At 40.4% G+C, this 18,654-nt stretch overlaps 1 protein-coding gene across 3 annotated transcripts in view; it reads left to right on the top strand.

The window, feature by feature from the left end:
- The window catches only part of Rala (v-ral simian leukemia viral oncogene homolog A (ras related)), a 64,180-nt gene that overhangs the window by 36,679 nt on the left and 8,847 nt on the right, over positions 1-18,654 (top strand). For all 3 annotated transcript variants that reach the window (XR_263026.2, XM_005397730.2, XM_005397729.2), the window contains exons 2-3: positions 10,206-10,358; positions 13,674-13,882. Coding sequence is in view for 2 of the 3 variants with exons in the window: in XM_005397730.2 (XP_005397787.1) it covers positions 10,245-10,358; positions 13,674-13,882 (323 nt within the window). In the remaining variant the exon portion in view is untranslated. The remainder of the gene's footprint in view (positions 1-10,205; positions 10,359-13,673; positions 13,883-18,654) is intronic.

The raw sequence follows: 18,654 nt of genomic DNA, 5'->3' as shown, positions 1-18,654 counted from the left end.
CAGTGCAGCCTTACCTGTGAACTCCAATGGTACTGTAGAAACATTATCTTATGATTACTATAGAAACCTTGTCTTTTTGTATTTTAATTTATCACTTTGCATGTTTTATAGGAAACATATGATAGGGGTAAAAAGGTACCAGGAAATTCAGAAAATGCTAGTTTTAAAACTATCTTCCTGGGCCTGGACATGTAGCTTAGTGGTAGAGCACATGATTAGTAAGCTGAGGTCCTGGGTTTGATTTTCAGCTCTGCAAACAACAACAATAAAAATGCTTTCAGGTGTCCACACAAACAAAATACTGTAGTGTTCTGTTGTACTCGTTTAAGTAGGAAATGTGGAGGAGGGTAAAGGCACAGCCACTTTGAAAACATTTTGATCCTTACTTAGCAGACCTATTCCCAGTTTCTTACTCAAGAGAAATGAAAAGCATGAATGTATATGCATGAATGTTTATAGGTGCCTTACTCATAAAACTTTGAAAATGCAAATTACCTAAATCATGGTACTTCTGGATGATAGAATACTATCAGAAGAAAAAAATGCATGAATGGATACGTGAAATATTATGGAGGTGTCCAAGGAACTTCATCCAAGTGAAGGAAATCAGGCAAAAGGCTGCTTCCCTTATGATCCATGGCTGTGCTCTGACGATGTTCTGGGAAAGGCGCAGGAGTAGGAGCTAAAATCAGTGGCTGTCAGAGCAGTGGCGTGAACTACGCAGGGGCTAGGGGACACTTCGGGTCAGTGCAGAGGTTCTGCGTCTTGGTTGTGCTCCTGGTTACGTGACTTCATATCTCAAAACTCAAGCCAGTCTTCGGCATCAAAAATCACCTGTACAAATTTTAAGTAGAGAAAGCTTTGACAAACCAGGTAACTCCCAAGTCAGGGCTTTTGTTCTTTTGATTTAAAGGCATTTCTTTCTTTATTGTGAAGTAATTTTTAATTTTTAAATGTTAGAATTCAAGTCTTTTTTTATTATCAGGGTTTTGTGCCTTTCCCAATATAGGCTTTTCCTGGCTCAAGGGCAGGATTTCTCTTCATTTGTTCAAGTCACCTTTATGTGAGCTAACTGTGGTTATTTTATTTATACACACACACACACACACACACACACACACACATATCATACAGAATGTGTTAATTTTATTCTTATATATTCTTTGTTAGTCCTGTTAGTAAGTTTGTAAATTGGGCCTCTTTTTTCCACTGTATATTCTAACTGGTTATTTGAAAAGAAATTCAATTTTATATAATTTTACCTTTTGAAGTCTTTTGTTTGTAACAATATGAGTGATGATAGCGACACTCGTTCCTGACATTAATGCAAGTGCTTTTATATTATCATTAAGCATGGTATATTTTTATGGCTTTGGTTTCCAGCTAGCTAGTTTCCGTGTGTATTACTTGAACACCATCTGTTTCTGCTGTAGTAAAAGACTTTTAGGAGGACTGAGCTTGGAATTTTAACAAATATTATGGCTGCACCTGTAGAGAGAATCATGATTTTTCTTGTCTATTAATTTCAGGAACTATTTTGACTCCCTAAAATATTAAGCTACCCCTGCGTGTCTGATTGAGTCCCGCCTGGTCACTTTGGTTTATTCTCTTAATGGCCTGGATTCCGCTTGTTAACATTTTTATTTAGAATTTCTGTGCCATATTCAGATGAGAGATCAGTCTAGTTTTCCAATATTCTGTCTGGGTTAAGACTTTGTGTTAGACTAGCTCTCCAAAAGGAACTTGGAAGCTTGCTTTGTGCTTTGGAAAGTTAAATAGTATTCATGACATCTGTTCTTTACATGGTGGAGAAAATACACTTGTGATTCTTATCTGGGCCTGTTAATAAATTTAAATAGTTTTAAAGCTCTTTCAAAATAGAATTATGTATCTCATTTTCTTGATAGAGTATTTCCCAAATCTTCTAAATTGTTCACTTTATATAAATTCTTTGAGCAAATATTCTTCATGCAGATAAGTATCATATGAGTTTATATGCAATTCTTTTCATCCTAAGAGAGCGCGTCACTAATTTGGCCTCTACTTACGATTTATAATAATTTATAACCATGTAATAGTACTGACTTTAGTGATCATAAGCATTTAAAGCACTATTTAAATTGGAGGATTTGGAAATGCCTCACTTAATTTCTTTGTTAGCAAAGAATCTCTCACAACTTTTACCAGCAATATTTTTGTTAGACTACAGCCTGATGAGTCCTTTATTGCAGAAGTGTGAAGATGATAGTGAGGAACCCTAGAAACATAAAAATTTTGGGGATTTTGTTTTGGTAGATGGGGAGTATTTGCTGTCTTACTTGGTAGATTATTCCTTAGTGTTAGAAATTTTCTTAAAGTTTCAAATAGAGATCTGGAAATTTAGATGGGAGAATTGTGACCCAAAGCTCTGACCTACTTCCTATGAATGGTAGACTGAATAATGACTCTGCAGGCCAGGCAGAGTGGTGCATGGGCAGTCCCAGCACTCTGGGAGGCTGAAGCAGGAGGGTTGTAAGTTTGATCCTAACCTGATCAACTTACTGCCTTAGAAGACCTTGTCTCTAAATAATAACAAAAGGTCTAAAGCTGTAGCCCAAGGCAAAGGCCCTGGGTTCAATCCCCAGTACTGCTTCAAGAAGGAAGCGATGGAAAGAAGATGGGCCCCATTAAAAATTCTGTCTCCTAACAATAAACCTGTGAAGACTGCATCATGCCACAAAAGAGGATTTTGCAGATGTAACTGAGACTTTTTTGAGATGGGGAGATTAGTCTGGACTCAGATGAGCCCTAAATGCATCACAAGGGGAGGTGGACACTAGAGAGGGCAGTATGACCACAGAAGCACAGAGTGTAGTGGTGGGGCCAAAGGCCAGGGAAAGAATCCTGAAGCTTCTACAAGTGAATGGGACAAGGAACAGATTCTGCCCTGGAGCCCCCAGAAGGAACAGCTCCTGCTGGCACTTCGATTTTAGACCCTTCACTGACTCATTTTGGACTTCATGTCCAGAACTGTAAATGAATGCATTTGTGTTGTTTTAACCTGTGGCGCTTGTGCTAATTTGTTACAGTGGCAACAGGAAACTAATACTGTGCAGTGTGCTGTTTGTTACAGTGTGCTGTTTGTGCTTGAGTGTGGGGACTGTGAAATTCAGCTCCTCATCCTCAGCACCTCGACCAGTGCCTTGTAGAATAAGGGAGGCACTCTGCATATTTGTGCAGGGGGACGGGTGGGGAAGAGGGAGGAGAAAGGAAAGAGAGGAAATACTTCATGGAGCTTATAATTAAAGTGAACCTTGTGAGCATGATGTAGGTATCTAGTTTCTGGATGAAGCAGAGAAAACCAGCGGGCTTGCAAACTTGAGGCCCACCCATAGCCAAAATAGGTTCTACGTTATTATTTGAAGATAGCAGTTTAAAAGGTTGAACAGTAAGAGTTGGAAAATGTTTGAGGAAACCATCAATTTGAAGCCCACAGACCCCTGTCTCTTTGAAGAAGAAAACATACAGATCCATACACACTTGAATAAATAAATTTTAAATAAAATTCAGATGCAGCCCTCTAGTTCTTAGTTTGTATAAGGCACCAAGAAGAAAGTTAATTGTGCTTGTGCCAAGTGAATGCAAGAAATAAATTTGTTTTATGACTATTTCTAATTTTATTTTAAACATAAGCTACATGTTCACATGGTACAAAAATCAAAACACACAAAACATTACACAGTGAACTGTCACTCCTCTATCTTTGCCCACTAGTGATATGATTTCCATGCTTTTTGTTTTATTAATGCATATTAGTAATATAGAATAATTTCCATTCTTATAGGCAGTCCTCTTCTAGCTTTTTACATGCTTCCAAATATATAAGCAAATCCTAAGTAATCCTTTTTGGGTTTTTTAGCAGTTCATAACATAGAGAATACATTGTTTGTGCTGCATCTAGTTCTGTTTTTCACTTAACAATACTTGAGTTCCTTTGCTGTCGATGCTTTGTAACAGGCTCGCGCATTACTTTTTAGTTGCATATTGTTCCATGTGTCAGATTTATACTTCCCCCAGCAATGATTGAAAGTGCCTGTTCTCTACGCCCCAGGTAGACAAGGTTTTTCAGTTTAGGCTGCAGGCCACATACATTGTCTGTTGCATACTCTTGGGTTTGTTTTGTTTGTAACCCTTCAAAAACATAAAAATCATTTTTAATCACAGGCCATATGAAAACAGCCCAACAGGAAAAATGGGTAAAATAATGGTGTCCCAATACAGTTTTCCTTGTATTTCTCTTATTATTGAAGTTGAGCATATTTAATCCAGTTTGCGTATATTTCTGTGACTATTCATTAATTTCCTACAGATGAACTTATTGTACCCCTCTTACATAAAGAAGTTGTCTTATCTGTGAAATGAGTTGTAAATATTTCTCCAGTTTTACCTTTTACTTTGCTTATAGACAATTTTGCCATATAGAAATTTGAATAGTAAAATTTTTATCAAACTTACTTTATAGTTGTATATAATAGGGTTTTATATCTAGGGTTTCATATAATACTTCAGGCCTTCTCTACGTAAAGATTATGAAACAGTTCTTTAGTTTTTTTCCTTTTGTCTTTGTGATTTCATTTTATCATTTAAATCTTTGATTTACTTAACTTTCTATTGGTGTGAGAATCCATCCACCTTTATTTTTTCCAGATAACTGACCTAACACCACTTACTGAATTATTTTCCGTTCTTCATCTTCTTGTTTGAAATACCACCTTATATGGCTTCTCGACCTTTTGGCTAAGATCAAGTGAAATATCACCTTGTTACACTGTACTATTTAGTATGTATGGTTTTTTTTTGATACCTCAAATTCAGGACCTTGCGCTTCCCAAGCAAAGGCGCTGTGCCACAGAGCAATATCCCCGGCCCTTTAGTAGATATTTAAATCTGTTTGTGTGTGTGTGTATATATATAATTTTTTTTTTTAGGAAATTCTCAATAGTTATTGTTTTACATATTGTTATCTACAAGATAGTTTCTCAGGAAAACAAATGGACAAATAATAGTGAGTTACAGACAAAAGAGGTAGGAGATTATCAATAGTTGTACTATACTTTGGTATCTTCAGAGTGGCTTCTAAAGAAAACAAATAGAGCTATACATGAGTGACCTATTGAATAATCATTAACTATTCTCAATGGTTGTTGTAGGAAACACATAATAATAAACATACTCTGTATATTTTCTCCCATTGATCTAGACAAGCTTGCTTCTGAATTCTCACTCCCTCATGAATTATCAGTGTGCTCATATTTCATTGAAGATATGAAGTTGGAGTTAAAGAAACACCAGATCTGTCTATGGCCTGCTGCACCCTACACCTTGTTCTTCCTTGCTTCACCCCCCATTACAAGGAGATGTCCCCACTTCTGTCACTTTCCCTGGTCCACTTGAGGACTTAGCTCCTGGAACCACTTTCTTTTCTGCGTAAACAATGACCCTTTTTGGAGGATTAGCAAACAAAGATTAGTAATATTTAAAAGCAACCAGGCTGCAATCCTTGTTCCTGAAACATCTTTGGGCCATGGCCCCGTTTCTTCAGTTCATCTTGAGAGTAAAATTCCACTCTGTAACTTCCCGCCCACCTCCCATTTTTATCCGTTGGTGAGCTGACTGTTCCAAGGTCCCAAGCAGTCTTTATCCTGCCAGATCTAGTAACGAGTTCTCTCTGCATCTCTCACCCCACTATATCTAAGGCAGTCTCAGCAGGTTTGAGCTGGCTGGCTTCAGTGGACTGTGCAGTCACTGCTGTTCCTCCTGCTGAACCAACCTGTTGTGTCATCTCAGGACTGTCCCCAGCTGCCCTCTCCCATCCAAACCCATCTTATCCCTTGTTCCATTTTGAGACTTTTTATATACCATCTGCAAACCAATATTTACATTTTTGTTTCCATCTCTGCCTTTACCCCTGAACCCAGACTAGAACTTTGAAATTTCTAGTCACCAACTCCAGTTAATTGTCTCACACACGAGCAGAGCTTTGGGACTTTTTTTCCCAGACCTGTTCTTTCCTTTCCGTCTTTCTCCTTCTGAGTTGGTACTGTCACACATTGAGCTAGTTGGGCCAAAAGCTTACAAGTTACTGTTGCTTTCCTTCATACAGTCAGTCAACAAGTCCAGTCAGGTGTTCCTGCAGCATACAGGCTGCCTCACTTTAAATCCTGGCCCAGTCTTGAGCAAGGCAACTTCTGTGACCCAGATTCTTCATCTGTTAAGTGAAGTGGAAATAGTCTGCAGCTCATAGGATTGTTTGTTCATGAAATATGGCACTCAAATGAGTTAACGGACACTGAATGCTCAGAACAAGGCCTAGGGCAGTGGTGTTGTTTTTTTTTTGTTCCCACAGTACTTACACCACTAATACTTGCAGTGGTGGAGCTAGTATGATTTCTCTTACTACCACAATAGCCCAGGCCTCTGTCCTCTTAAGTATGGACCACTGGCACAGCCTCCTGCACTTTCAACTCTTGTACACCTGGTAGCTCTTCGCACACACCAGCCAGTGTGATCTTTTTAAAAATATACATGAAATTATGGCACTTTCCTGCTTAAAACACTCCAGGATCTGCCCATTGTAGTTGTAGTGAAATCGAAACACCTTCCAGTGGCCTTGAAGGGTTTTGATGATGTAGCCTCCACCTCCCATTCAGCCCCTCACCTGTCACTCTCCAGCCTTGCTGTCCTCTGCACCTCGCATCCCCAGAAAGTGCCAGTTTGCTTTCACCTTAGGATCCTTGTGCTTGTAATCCCTATGTGCCCTCTGTCTCCAGAGCTGCTGCTTCCTTCATAACATTCAGGTTGTGGCTCTAAAACACCACCACTGCAGAGGAGTCACCCTTGACCATCCTCCCACTCCTTATCCCTCTCTTAGTTGTGTTTTCTCGTCACTGAGACACAGTCCACCATACCCACAGCTCTAAGGAGGAACAGTTTATTTTGGCTCACAGTTTATAGAGATTTCAGTCCATAGTTGGCTGGCTGCAGGTCAGGGTAGCATGACAAAAGAGAAAGAGTTCCTGGCATGGCAGCAGGAGCAGAGAGTGCCAGCAAGGTGGTGCGGGGAGTGAGCTTCCCACCCTTCTGGCCCATGTCCCCAGTCACCTCCCTCCTCCAACCAGGTGTTCAACAATACATTTAATTATAAACTCATCTGTGCACTAATCCACTGATGAGCATAATGTGCTCATGATCCGGTCATCTCCCCAAAGCCCTCCCTATGAGCACATGAGGCTTTAGGGAGACATCTAGATATAAACTGTAATAATCCCTCCGCCCTCTTAGGTTTGCACTGCACTTAGTACCGTTGGGATTTTATTTCTGTGTATGTTTTACATTCTGATAGGCAAACCCATTGGATGTTTTTACCATTCAAAACAACATCTAGATCAGGTGTTATGGTTTAGGTCATGACCCCCAAAGGCTTGGTCATCAGCCTGTGGTGCTGCTGGGAAGTGGTAGAACCTTTAAGGGGTGGGACCTTGTGAAAAGAAATTAGGTCATTTGGTGTGTGCCCTTGGAGAGACTGTGGGGACTCCAACCCTGCCATTCTCTCTACTTCCCAGCCACCATGAGGCAAGCAACTTTGGTCCACCACACTGTTCCTGCTGTCTTGTGATGTCCTGACAAGGCTCAAAGAGACCATCAACTAAAACATCTGAAACCATAAGCCTAAGTTACCTTTTCTCCTTTTAAGTGTACTTTCTCGGGTATTTTGTCACAATGACAGAAAGCTGACTAGCATGCTGAGGTAAGAGGCTAAGTTGGGAAGTGCCAAGTTTATTTAACAGTAGGTGAGGCATATTCTTTGGTGGGCACTTCTTTTCCTGGGTAGCCTCCTATAAGTCTATAGTATGTCACTAATAGTTACTAAGAATGCCCCTGATTAGAAAAATGTCCTTGCAAATCTGTACCTTTTTTCCATTTTTGAGTGACAGGCAATATATTAAACAGTTCTGGAAGGGAAGGTGTTTTAACCAATTTAGTGTAACTGCTAAATGTTTGCTTTCAAACACACATACATGCATACACATACACACCTCTTTAAATATTAATTGATGTGGTAACACCCTGAGATTATATGGTACTTAGTATTTTGAAAATAAAATAGTAGTTACATAGCTATGAAATGATTATAGCTGCCATCAAATTAGGAATGTAATAGTGAAAAAGAAGTCATTTCCTGATTTATGTAGGAACACCAGCAGCAGCACATTCCATAAACTGGCTTGGATTTAGTATCATCCATACTTTCAGTTATCTGAAGTGTACTGTAATTGTCGCTGTTTTTGAGCAGTGATAAGTGCTCAGAATCTAATGATTATGTGCTTGGTACACAGATAAAAGAGAGGCTTGGTCCTTCTTTGTCAAGTTGAATTGAACTGTGGGCCCGTAAGTACAGATTTTTTTGTCGTGCCCTTCACAGTTTCAGCTGCTTCTACTAAAATCCTTATGATACAATAAAAGCAGTGTGAAAAAGTTCCATATATGGTGTGATCTCAGTTGTGCTAAATACAGAGTGAAGGCGGTCTCACACGTGTTCGTGTTCAGCGTGTGGCAGGGCGGGGCTTGTTTTTGTGCGTTTGAAAACTGTTTTGTGTTGGGCAGATGGGCCAGTGGGCATGATTTCTGGGTGAGGTGTGACGCCGTGCTCAGCACTCAACTGCCCTCTTGGCACAGATCCATGCCCTGTCCTGACTCTCCCTTGTGACTCGTCTCTCCAGTAGCAGAGCAGCTTTACACGTATTAGGTGTCCTATTCCCCAGGGTTCAATCTGGCTGCAAACATTTGCTTTTTCCTTCAACACGCGTGAATGGAAGGCTAATTTCACTAAAGCACATTAGTTATGTCAGGCATAAGGCAAACCAGACAGACAGGACCCTGGAACCCAAGCTACTCCAGGTAAACTGTACTAGAGAACTCCCAAGTTGAACTACATGCTCAAGCAATTTCAGGACTATAAACAAAAAGTATCCGATGATCACCAAAAACCAGGACAAGGAAAAGCCTAGTTTACATTAAGCATGTCTGGTAAGAGACCCCAAAACTGAGAAGAGTTGGCCAGAAAGAATAAGAAAATGCCTGAGAGGAAACCGCATGGCAGAGGCCGAGAGGCAGAGAAGAGATCTAAGGAATAGAAGACCTGTGCAGTTGTGACGTAGCCGAGCTGGGAGAGATGGGCACTGATTGGGAGGGAAGCAGGATGGGGCGTGGTTCTGCGACTTGCAGCTCAGGAAAGCTGTGTCGGAGGGATGCCGAGGAGGAAGGAGCACAACAAAAAGTGCCCCCCCACACACACACACACACACTCAGAGTATTTGTTGTGACCCCACAGCCTTTTTGTCCTAAGGCCTAATACCAGTGCCAGGTAACTGGGTACCCGACGCCACTTCTGCTTCAGTAGGAACCTAGTCTATACCGCAGATTTGAATTTGGCTGAAGAGAATTTGGATTCTATTTCAGGTCCCAGACACTGGGAGGCTGAGGCAGAAAACAACCCTGTCTCAAAATAAAGATGGGCTGGAATTAAAGCTCAGTGCAAAGGCCTTGGGTTCAGTCCCCAGTACCACAAAGAAAAAAAGTGATGGCTGCCTACCCCAAGACACACAGCTATTCTGGTAATACTTGTAATGTACAGTGTTGGATTCTATTTCAAATTCTGTCACCAAGTCACTGGAATGAAGTTTCTTCTTCTGTAATATGGCAAGGCTTTCCGGCAGGACCTTAGCATAAGGTATGGCAGTCTTTGGTCATCTGTTTCATACTGAAATTAGACATAGTGTCTCTAAAAATATTGCCAGCATAAGTTAATATGAATAAAATGATCCTTAAGGCTGTTTTCCTAACCCATGTGAATATATCCACTGCAGCAAGGCCCCCATTGTTGTCAGCTTGTAGTTGCACTGGGAAGTTTTCCCATTTGGTCACAGCTCATTACAGAAACTATTATAAGAGAGATGCCCTCGAGTCAGCTGCTTGTTTCATTGCCAGCCACTCTCATTCTCCGATAAGCGTTCTTCCCCTCAGTGAGTGTACTTCACTTGCCATCTGTTTGTGATCACTGCAGAGTGAAAACTGTCCTGAACCCGAAGGATGCCGCATCTCTTTCCTGTGCTGGAATTCTGAAGAAGTATGTACTGACCATTACTTATTCTTTCATGCTTTCTTAGATTCTCCTTAAGCCTCTGGTGAAAAATCTGTGCGACAGGATGGCCACAAATAAGCCCAAGGGTCAGAACTCCTTGGCCTTACACAAAGTCATCATGGTGGGCAGCGGTGGTGTGGGCAAGTCGGCCCTGACCCTGCAGTTCATGTATGATGAGGTAAGTGCTGCCTTCATGCCGAGCATCACAGTTTGGGCTTTGAGAGAATATTTCTCTGGTTTAGGTTTGGCACTGTTCTGGTGGATTCATGAGTCCTACTGGTAATATGTTTTTCCATCTTGAAGTTCTGAGTCAACATCTATGCATAATTTGATTTTACAAACTGAACAACTCCAAACACACTCAGCCACCTTACCTTTGATGGAGGGGCCGAATACCTTCCCTAGAAGAAAGATAGCCTCTTTAATAAATGGTGCTGGGAAAACTGACCTGCAGATTAAACCTAGACCCATATCTTTCACCATGCACTACACTAAAATGAAATGTATAAAAGATCTAAATATTAAAACAGAAACACTAAATCTGCTGGAAGAGAGGAGAGGTAAAACTCTTGAAGACATAGATGTAGGCAAAGACTTTATGAACAAAACCCCAATCTCATGGGAAATACTATAAAGAATCAACAACTAGGACCACATCTTATTGAAAAGCTTTTTTGGCAGCAAGAGAAACCACCAACAGAGTGAGGAAACAGCCCACAGTGTGGGAAAAAAATTTTGCCAGCTGTTCATCAGACAAAGGGCTAACATCTAGAATATATAAAGAACTCAAAAAAAAATAGACCCACTCCCCAGTTTAAAGACCCAGTCCAAAAATGGTCATCTGAAATGAACAGGTGCTTCTCAGATGAAGAAATACGAATGGCAAATGAATATATGGAAAAATGTTCAATGTCACTGGTCATTCAAGAGATGTGAGTTCATCTCACTCCACAAAGAATGGCTATCATCAAGAAATCAACCAATAACAAATGCTGGTGATGCTATGGGGAAAGAAATCTTCTCCACTGTTGATGAGAATGTAGATTGGTACAACCACTGTGGAAATCAGTGTAGAGATTCCTCAAAACTCAAGAAGGACCATTTGGTTCAGCTATTCCCCTTCTTAGTATGTTTCCAAAAGAATTAAAAGGATCATACCACAGTGATGTGTATACACCCATGTTCATAGCATCACAATTTGTAATAGCTAAATTTTGGAAACAGCCCAAATGCCCGTCAGTGGATAAATGGATAAATAGGAAGAAAATGTTCAAATGGGAAGGTGAACAAATGAGGGTGGAGGGCAAAAGCAAGTAGAAGGAAAAAATGGGAACAGAGCTTCTGTAAATAAAGGGAAGAGGGCTTAAAGGGAGGGGATTGGGGAAAAAAGGAGCGAGATACGTATGGACAGGTACACATTCCCTGTGATGAATGTGATCTTTGTGTATATCTAAAATGTACCAGTAAAATTAATTTTTAGAAAAGGCAAGTTGAGAACTCAGATCCTTAAAAGCCTTAGGCTTTAAAAGTAAAACAAAACTGAAAGCTGCCTATTTTTTGAGTAACCTAACTTTAGCTTTTTTTATTCAAAGTATTTTAATGGAGAGTTTCACCTTAAAGTAATAAAACGGGTGCACATAGATCCTAATTGAGGTGAGGTTAACATATATAACATGTTCTCTAATAATCTCAATGAAAAAGTCAGTTCTTCGTTGTGTATTTGGCATACTGCTGTGCCCACCATGGAACAGGTGAAGGCCATGTCGCGACAAACTGTAATTATTTGACAGGTTACAGATTTATGTGCATGTATTTATGTCAGACTTGATCATCCTTGAGTTAAGGTCTCAGCCAATATTCAGCAACATATTCTTTCCCTAGAGAACTGCGACCAAGTCCTAATAAGTATTTAGCCTCAGTTCTGCCTCTCAGTAGAAGCCAGGTTTTATGGTTACAGTGTTCTCTTTGTTAATCCTCCTAACAGTCCTGCAAGGTAAGCAGGGGTACCTTCACTTAACGCAGAAGTAAACAGAATCTCAGAGACCCACCTTGCCCAGGAAGAATGATCTCTAATAAATGACTAAATGTTAAATGCAGTCTTCTGGGGAGAAAAAATATCCTGTGGGTTTTATTGTGCTGAGTCTTTTCTGTTGCCTGTGCACCTTCCCACACATCCCAGGCCCGCACATCCACCGCTTGTCCTGCTTGTCACTGACTGCAATTGAAAGTTTGGGGGAGAGGTACAGTTTTGAAGTGGTACTTTAAATGAAATTACTGATTCATTCATTCAGTTCTCTTTTCCATATTTTTCATTTGGTAGCTAGTCTTCTCTCAAATTAATCCTTATAGGCTGGGCGTGGTGGTGCACACCTGTAATCCCAGCACTCGGGAGACTGAGACAGGAGGATCATTATGAGTTCAAGGCCAGCCTGGGCTACAGAGTGAATTCAAGGCCAGTCTGAACTACATAGCGAGACCCTGTCTCAAAAAAAGACAAAAATAAAAATAAAAATTTTTAAAAGTCCTTATGTCAGCCCCCTTCTTAACAGTAAGGAATCCCAAAGTAAAAATATTCACATGCCTAACTTTGGACAAATGCTTAAGCATAGTGTTAGCATATAAATATGGTACACTGTTGAGTAATTTCTACAGTTACAGAAATCCTCTGTCCATTTTAAAAATAATTATTTATAAGTGGCCACCATGTAATAAACACTATTCTAGACTGTGGAGATACAGTAATGAGTAGCATGGTTAAAGTCCCTGCTATAAGGGGTTAAGTTCTTATAGCAGGTTGTACAAATTACTCGAATACATACATAAGAAAGATAATGGAAGTATGTATAAGAACTATAAATGTGTGTGTTCCTGTATGCATACTAACGGTGATGGCAGAAAGTTCATCAAGCTGTATCAGATTTGTGGAATTGGTGAAAGGAGTGGGAATGTAAAGTTTCTTAATTATATTATTTTAAAATTCTAAAGTTTGGGAAGAAATCTCAAAGTCAAGGTTTGACCTTTTGCGAGTAGTGTAACTTTATTGACTTGGTTCCTCTAGAAGTGCCACGTTATTGAGAGAAAAGGGCTCATGATACTCTCGTTGTTTACCTGAATATTGACCCTTAAGTTATTTCCACAGTTCTGGCACAAAACCGTGAATTTAGAGTCATGTAGAAAGCAGTTCTCATACATTTGATAAAATATGTGTATAATATTGTTGCATATATAGTGGTTTAGCAAAAGAAAAAGGCATAATTTTCAAGCTGTAAGCAGCCTGCAAGTAATAGTTGAGACCCCTCTTTTTGCAAATAAGGAAGCTGACTAATTATCTAAAAATGAAAGTGAAAACTTTATTTTCATTAGAAAGATTGAGTAAAGTACACACGGACCTCTCTATTATTTTGGCCTTTATATGAACCTGTTCATGATTTCAAAATAAGTTTTGACGAGCAAACATGATAATGAAAGAACGGGTGTCTTTCATGTTTTCTAGTTTGTGGAGGACTATGAGCCTACCAAAGCAGACAGCTACAGGAAGAAGGTTGTGCTGGATGGGGAAGAAGTGCAGATCGATATCTTGGATACAGCTGGCCAGGAGGACTACGCTGCAATCAGAGACAACTACTTCCGGAGCGGGGAGGGCTTCCTCTGTGTCTTCTCTATTACAGAAATGGAATCCTTTGCAGCCACTGCCGACTTCAGGTATGTTACCTCTGTCTCTAACTGTGTTCCTACTTCAGAAACTTAGCACAATTTTAGAGCCTTCCTAGTGCAGACGGTTTTACAGCTGTAGTTTGTGGCAGCCTCAGGTAACCAGAGTCCCTCTGTGCATTACTGAAATACTTAAAGTGCGGCTACTGTCAGGGTCGTTAGTATTTGCAGCATTATCGTGGAGCTCTCCCAGACTTCAGGCACTGATTTCTCAGTCCCTGTGTAGTGTTCCATAAGTACTTTGCCACCCTTTTCACAGTGCAAATGGTCTGCATTTTAAAAAAAGAAATAAGTACTGTATTGGTGTTAAAGTCACTGTATACGGACACACTAGGTTGTATTCTGTAGCACATCTTAGTTATTGTTTGCTTACTCAAAGCCTGGCATGAATTTGGTTTGGGGAGGGGGAGTTGGTGAGTGGAAGAGGGGATCCTTTCCATAAACATGAGAGAAATTTGGCATAAAGTTCTTGAGTAGTCTTGTGTCTTAGTTACTTTTCTCCCGTTGCTGAGACAAAATTTGCCCAACACCCAAAGTTAAAGGAAAGGTTTATTTAGCTCACAGTTTGTGGAAGTTTTAGTCCATAATTGGCTGGGTCCAAGGCCAGGTGACTTGGCAGAGGGGCGTCCGTGGTGGTGGAAGATGGCAAAAACAACAGGAAAAGGAGACAGGCCTCTTCCTGTCCCTTACATTGTATGCAGTCTTCTGGGATTAGGGCGATGCCAATCCAATCAGTGGACTGATCCAGCAATCACCATCCTTAATCCCAGCTTGCACTACAAATCAATTACACATTCTATATTCAGCCACCTCCAAAAAAACCCTATGACCATATGAATGAGGCTTTGCGGGGACATCTAGACATAAACCGTAAGATCTTACACATACAGCATGCATCATCAAATGTGCCCTTTCATGGTGTATTTTTATTTCTGTGTTATGTGTCTGCTTTGCTTATGGGGACACAAAAAACGTACATAATATATATATATATATATATCCGCTAGTTTCAAGATTTTATGCCCACTCAGGTGAATATATAAGGTACTTAAGCAAAGCAAGGATGGGACAAAGAAGGAGACACTGGCTGCAGGCACTGTATTGGGGATGCAGAAGGGGAAAGGAACTTGGAAACCTTCACCAGTAGTTGAGCGTAAAGGAGAGAAGGAGGGCACAGCTGAGAAAAGAAGGCATTTTAGGCGGTTGAGCAAAAACCTGAACTGGGTTTTATTTACGCAGAGCACTCCTTCCTATGGGCGCTTGGAAGACTCAGGAACAGGGTTCTTTTGTCATTGCTTGACAAAAGGGTCATTAAGAAACTTTAAAGTACAGATTTATTTGTAACGCTGAGTTTGTTGGTTTATAAAAGGAATTTCCTAGATGATAAAGTACAAAGGGTGACATATCCTGGAACCTTGTAAACCCAGGAAACGTGTTCAGTTATATAAGTGTCAGTGCTTATTCATTCATTCAGCAAGTATATGAGAGTTTATTATGTAGCAAGTCCTGTTCTAGGTAATGGAATACATTTTGTCACCATAGTTACTAAAGCCAAAGTGGTATCTCAAGAGAATAAGCTATTTTTATGCTGAGAGAGAATCTTGGGCTATTACTGTTAACAGAAAATAAGGATGATTCATTAGTCTTCTAGTATATCTCCAGTGGGTTGCCCTTCCCATAAATAAAAGTGGGGCTGGTGACTCACCGGCAGTGGAAAAGGCACTTTTGAGAAGGTCTGAATGACTGTAGTAGTCACTCCCTGTGGCCGCAGCTCTGTGGCACTAATGCCAGCTCCTCCCATTAGCCTTCCTGATCTTCTCTATCGCAAAAGCAGAGCCCTCTGGACGGTGCAGTGCTTGCTACAGCTGCATTATCACACCACATCCTTACGCTGAGCCTGGCTTGCGTCTGCTTTTCCTGGTAAGGTAAAGACTCTAGGGAGCAGGTCCAGTTTCTTTCCCATCTTGGTATCCTGGCTCCCACCTTTGGCGCAGATGGCAATCGTAGAAGAGTGTAGTACTTGTTCACTAGACTCTTGACTGATTTAAAAACTCTTACATTTTGTTGTAAGAGTTTATGTCAGAAATGAAGGTGGATGAGATTGTTAAAGGACATCATATTCTAAACTTCTGTAATAATTTACTGTATTTTAAAGGGGTTATAACATTCAGCAAAGTGTATATGAAGGTTATAGACGTAGCAGTACCATTCTGTGACATCCCAGAAAGTAGCTAATACAGGCAGCCTGTTAGCTCTACAGAATCTTGTCTTCTCAGCTCTGTAGTGTCCAAGAGTAGCTTAGAAAGTATTTATTAATGAATGAATGAATGAATGAATGAATGAGCATACCTACATATAACCAGAAATGCTGGGTCACATGTACCTGAGCCACATCCTCTTCTTGCTGGTTCGTGAGACTGAGTGGTAAGTCAGTTTTAAAATCTTAGTTCAGGTTGCCAGTCATGGAGGAACCTAGTTAAGAAAGTCACAGCAAAATGATTGTTACCAGGCATGGGAGAAGATTGTGATTGTACCACCGGATACTCACACAGGTCCTACCACGAGCCAGACACTGTTCTAAGCATTCACATGAGTAAACTCATCACACACCCCTATGGAGTGGATACTGTTGTAGATTCTGAGATAACACAGTTTTCACCTGTTAACGTTTTCAAAATCAAGGCTGTGTCTCAGCATCTTAGAGTTGTTATTATAGGCAGCTTCTCTAGGTAGTACATAAGGTAAAGCTTACAGTTAGGGAAATCTTAAAATTTGATTGTTAAAAATTATTATCCAAAATTTTAAATGATGAAATTGCAGCATAGAGAGGCTAAGTGACTTCTCCCAGGCCTTGCAGTCAGGAGCAGCAGGGGCTGAAATCAGGAAGGCCTGCTTCTACCTGCTTGAGTGTAATGGGGATGCTATACCAGCTCTTACTAAACTAAGGGCAATTCTTTTATAAAACCATATGGCCACCACATGTCATGATCCTTCAATGGAATATGCTATATTTCCTATTTAAAATATAATCCTGTCCTCTACTGTTTTTTAATATATTATTTTATATTTATACCTTAAATACCCTGTGACATTATAATAGCACTGTTTTTTTGTTAGTGTTAACTCTAACCGAACGGAAACAATTAATTTAAAACTTTCTTTTTCTGAAAGGTACAGTTGTCTGTATGCAGCCAGCACTTTCTAATCACTATAATAATGACATCCCCCCGAACCGGCCCGTTACCTGGCCGTGTAGAGGAGTGGCATATGACATGAGACCCTCCCTATAGCGCCAGACCCCTTGGTGCTCATCACACATCACAAGCTGGGATCACTCCTCCTGAAAAAGTGTTGGGAAACTCAACCTTCTCTTTTCAGGATTTGAGCCCTTAGATCTACCTCATTTTGGAAGCTCTGAGGTATCTAGCATAAAAGTTGTATGTGTTCTCTAGCATTAGATTTCTCCCGTCCAAATCCTAGTTGTTCTTCACTGTAAGTGAGTGAGCATGATTTCCATGTGCTGCCATTTCCTTACCTGTAGAATAGGAATAATAGTACTAGTGCCACAGGTTTGGTTTGAGGAGTCAGTGAGACAGTGTATGTAACGCACTCCAGTCAGTGCTTGGCCCATGGCGAGTACCAGGTCCAGTGTTCTTGGTAGTGGGGGTGGTCATGGCTGGTGTTGAGGAAATGCTGCCTGGGGAGCTCATTTTAGCTGCTCTGGAGATGAAGTTGTGATGAAGATTTTGACCATAAGAGCTTAGAAAAATCAAATGCATTTTGCTGAACTGCCATTCAAATAGTCCATTAATTTTCACATTTTTCTCTTGAAAATTACTAACGTTCCTGGTAGTTTCTGCTTCTCTCGATAATTTCAAAGGCAAAATGGGACTAACATAGCAAGATAGTAAATCTAAATCTTACAAAATTTCTTCCTCTCGATAATCATAAGAACAGCTAACACTTAATGAATATTCACTGCGGCTGCACATAATGACAAGCATTGTACATTGACTCTTCATAGCAACTATATGAGGTTGATTTTGCTGGTCCCATTTTATGGATAAGGAAATAGGGAAAGGAGAACTTTGCTCAGCCACATGAAGGGCAAGAGCCAGGGTACTTTAAATTGGTGCCACTTTCACGGTATGTAACTCATCTCTACATGCAAAGGCTGTGTGTGCTCAGGAGCTGTTCCCAACAATTTCTGCCTTGCATGGGGCTTTAAAACCATTTTGTGGGACCTTTGATGGGGCATAATAGTATTGTCTTTCCAAAACCCGTAACCCAGTGTAATCATGAGAAAAACACTACACAAATCTCAACAGAGAGACATTCTGCAAATTACCTAGCCAGCCCTGGGAACGGTCAAGGACATCACAAACAAGGGAGATCTGAGAGTTGTCACAGCCATGTGCAGTCTAGGGAGACTAAATATCACACGGAATCCTCGATGGGGACCCTGTCAGCAAGAGTGTAGAAAAATAACAAATATGGTAGAAGGGCACTGTGGTGATTATCTGTCACACTTATGACCAAACAACAGAAGAAAACCAGACTCAAATAGAAATGTATGATCAGTGGTAGCCATTGAAGCAATAGAAAAAAGATTAGTTAAAAACTAAGAACATCCTCATGAAGTTTGGACTTGAGTAATGCTGTGTGGCATACACATCCCCATAATACAAGATGTTAGCGTCGGGAGAGTGGGTATGTACTATGCCGGAACTCTCTACCTTCTTCACAACTTTTCTTTAAGTGTA

Source organism: Chinchilla lanigera, unplaced genomic scaffold (genome assembly GCF_000276665.1).
Source record: "Chinchilla lanigera isolate Chin_1 unplaced genomic scaffold, ChiLan1.0 scaffold00059, whole genome shotgun sequence".
Lineage (NCBI taxonomy): Eukaryota > Metazoa > Chordata > Mammalia > Rodentia > Chinchillidae > Chinchilla > Chinchilla lanigera.
This window is presented reverse-complemented; position numbering and strand designations above follow the sequence as displayed.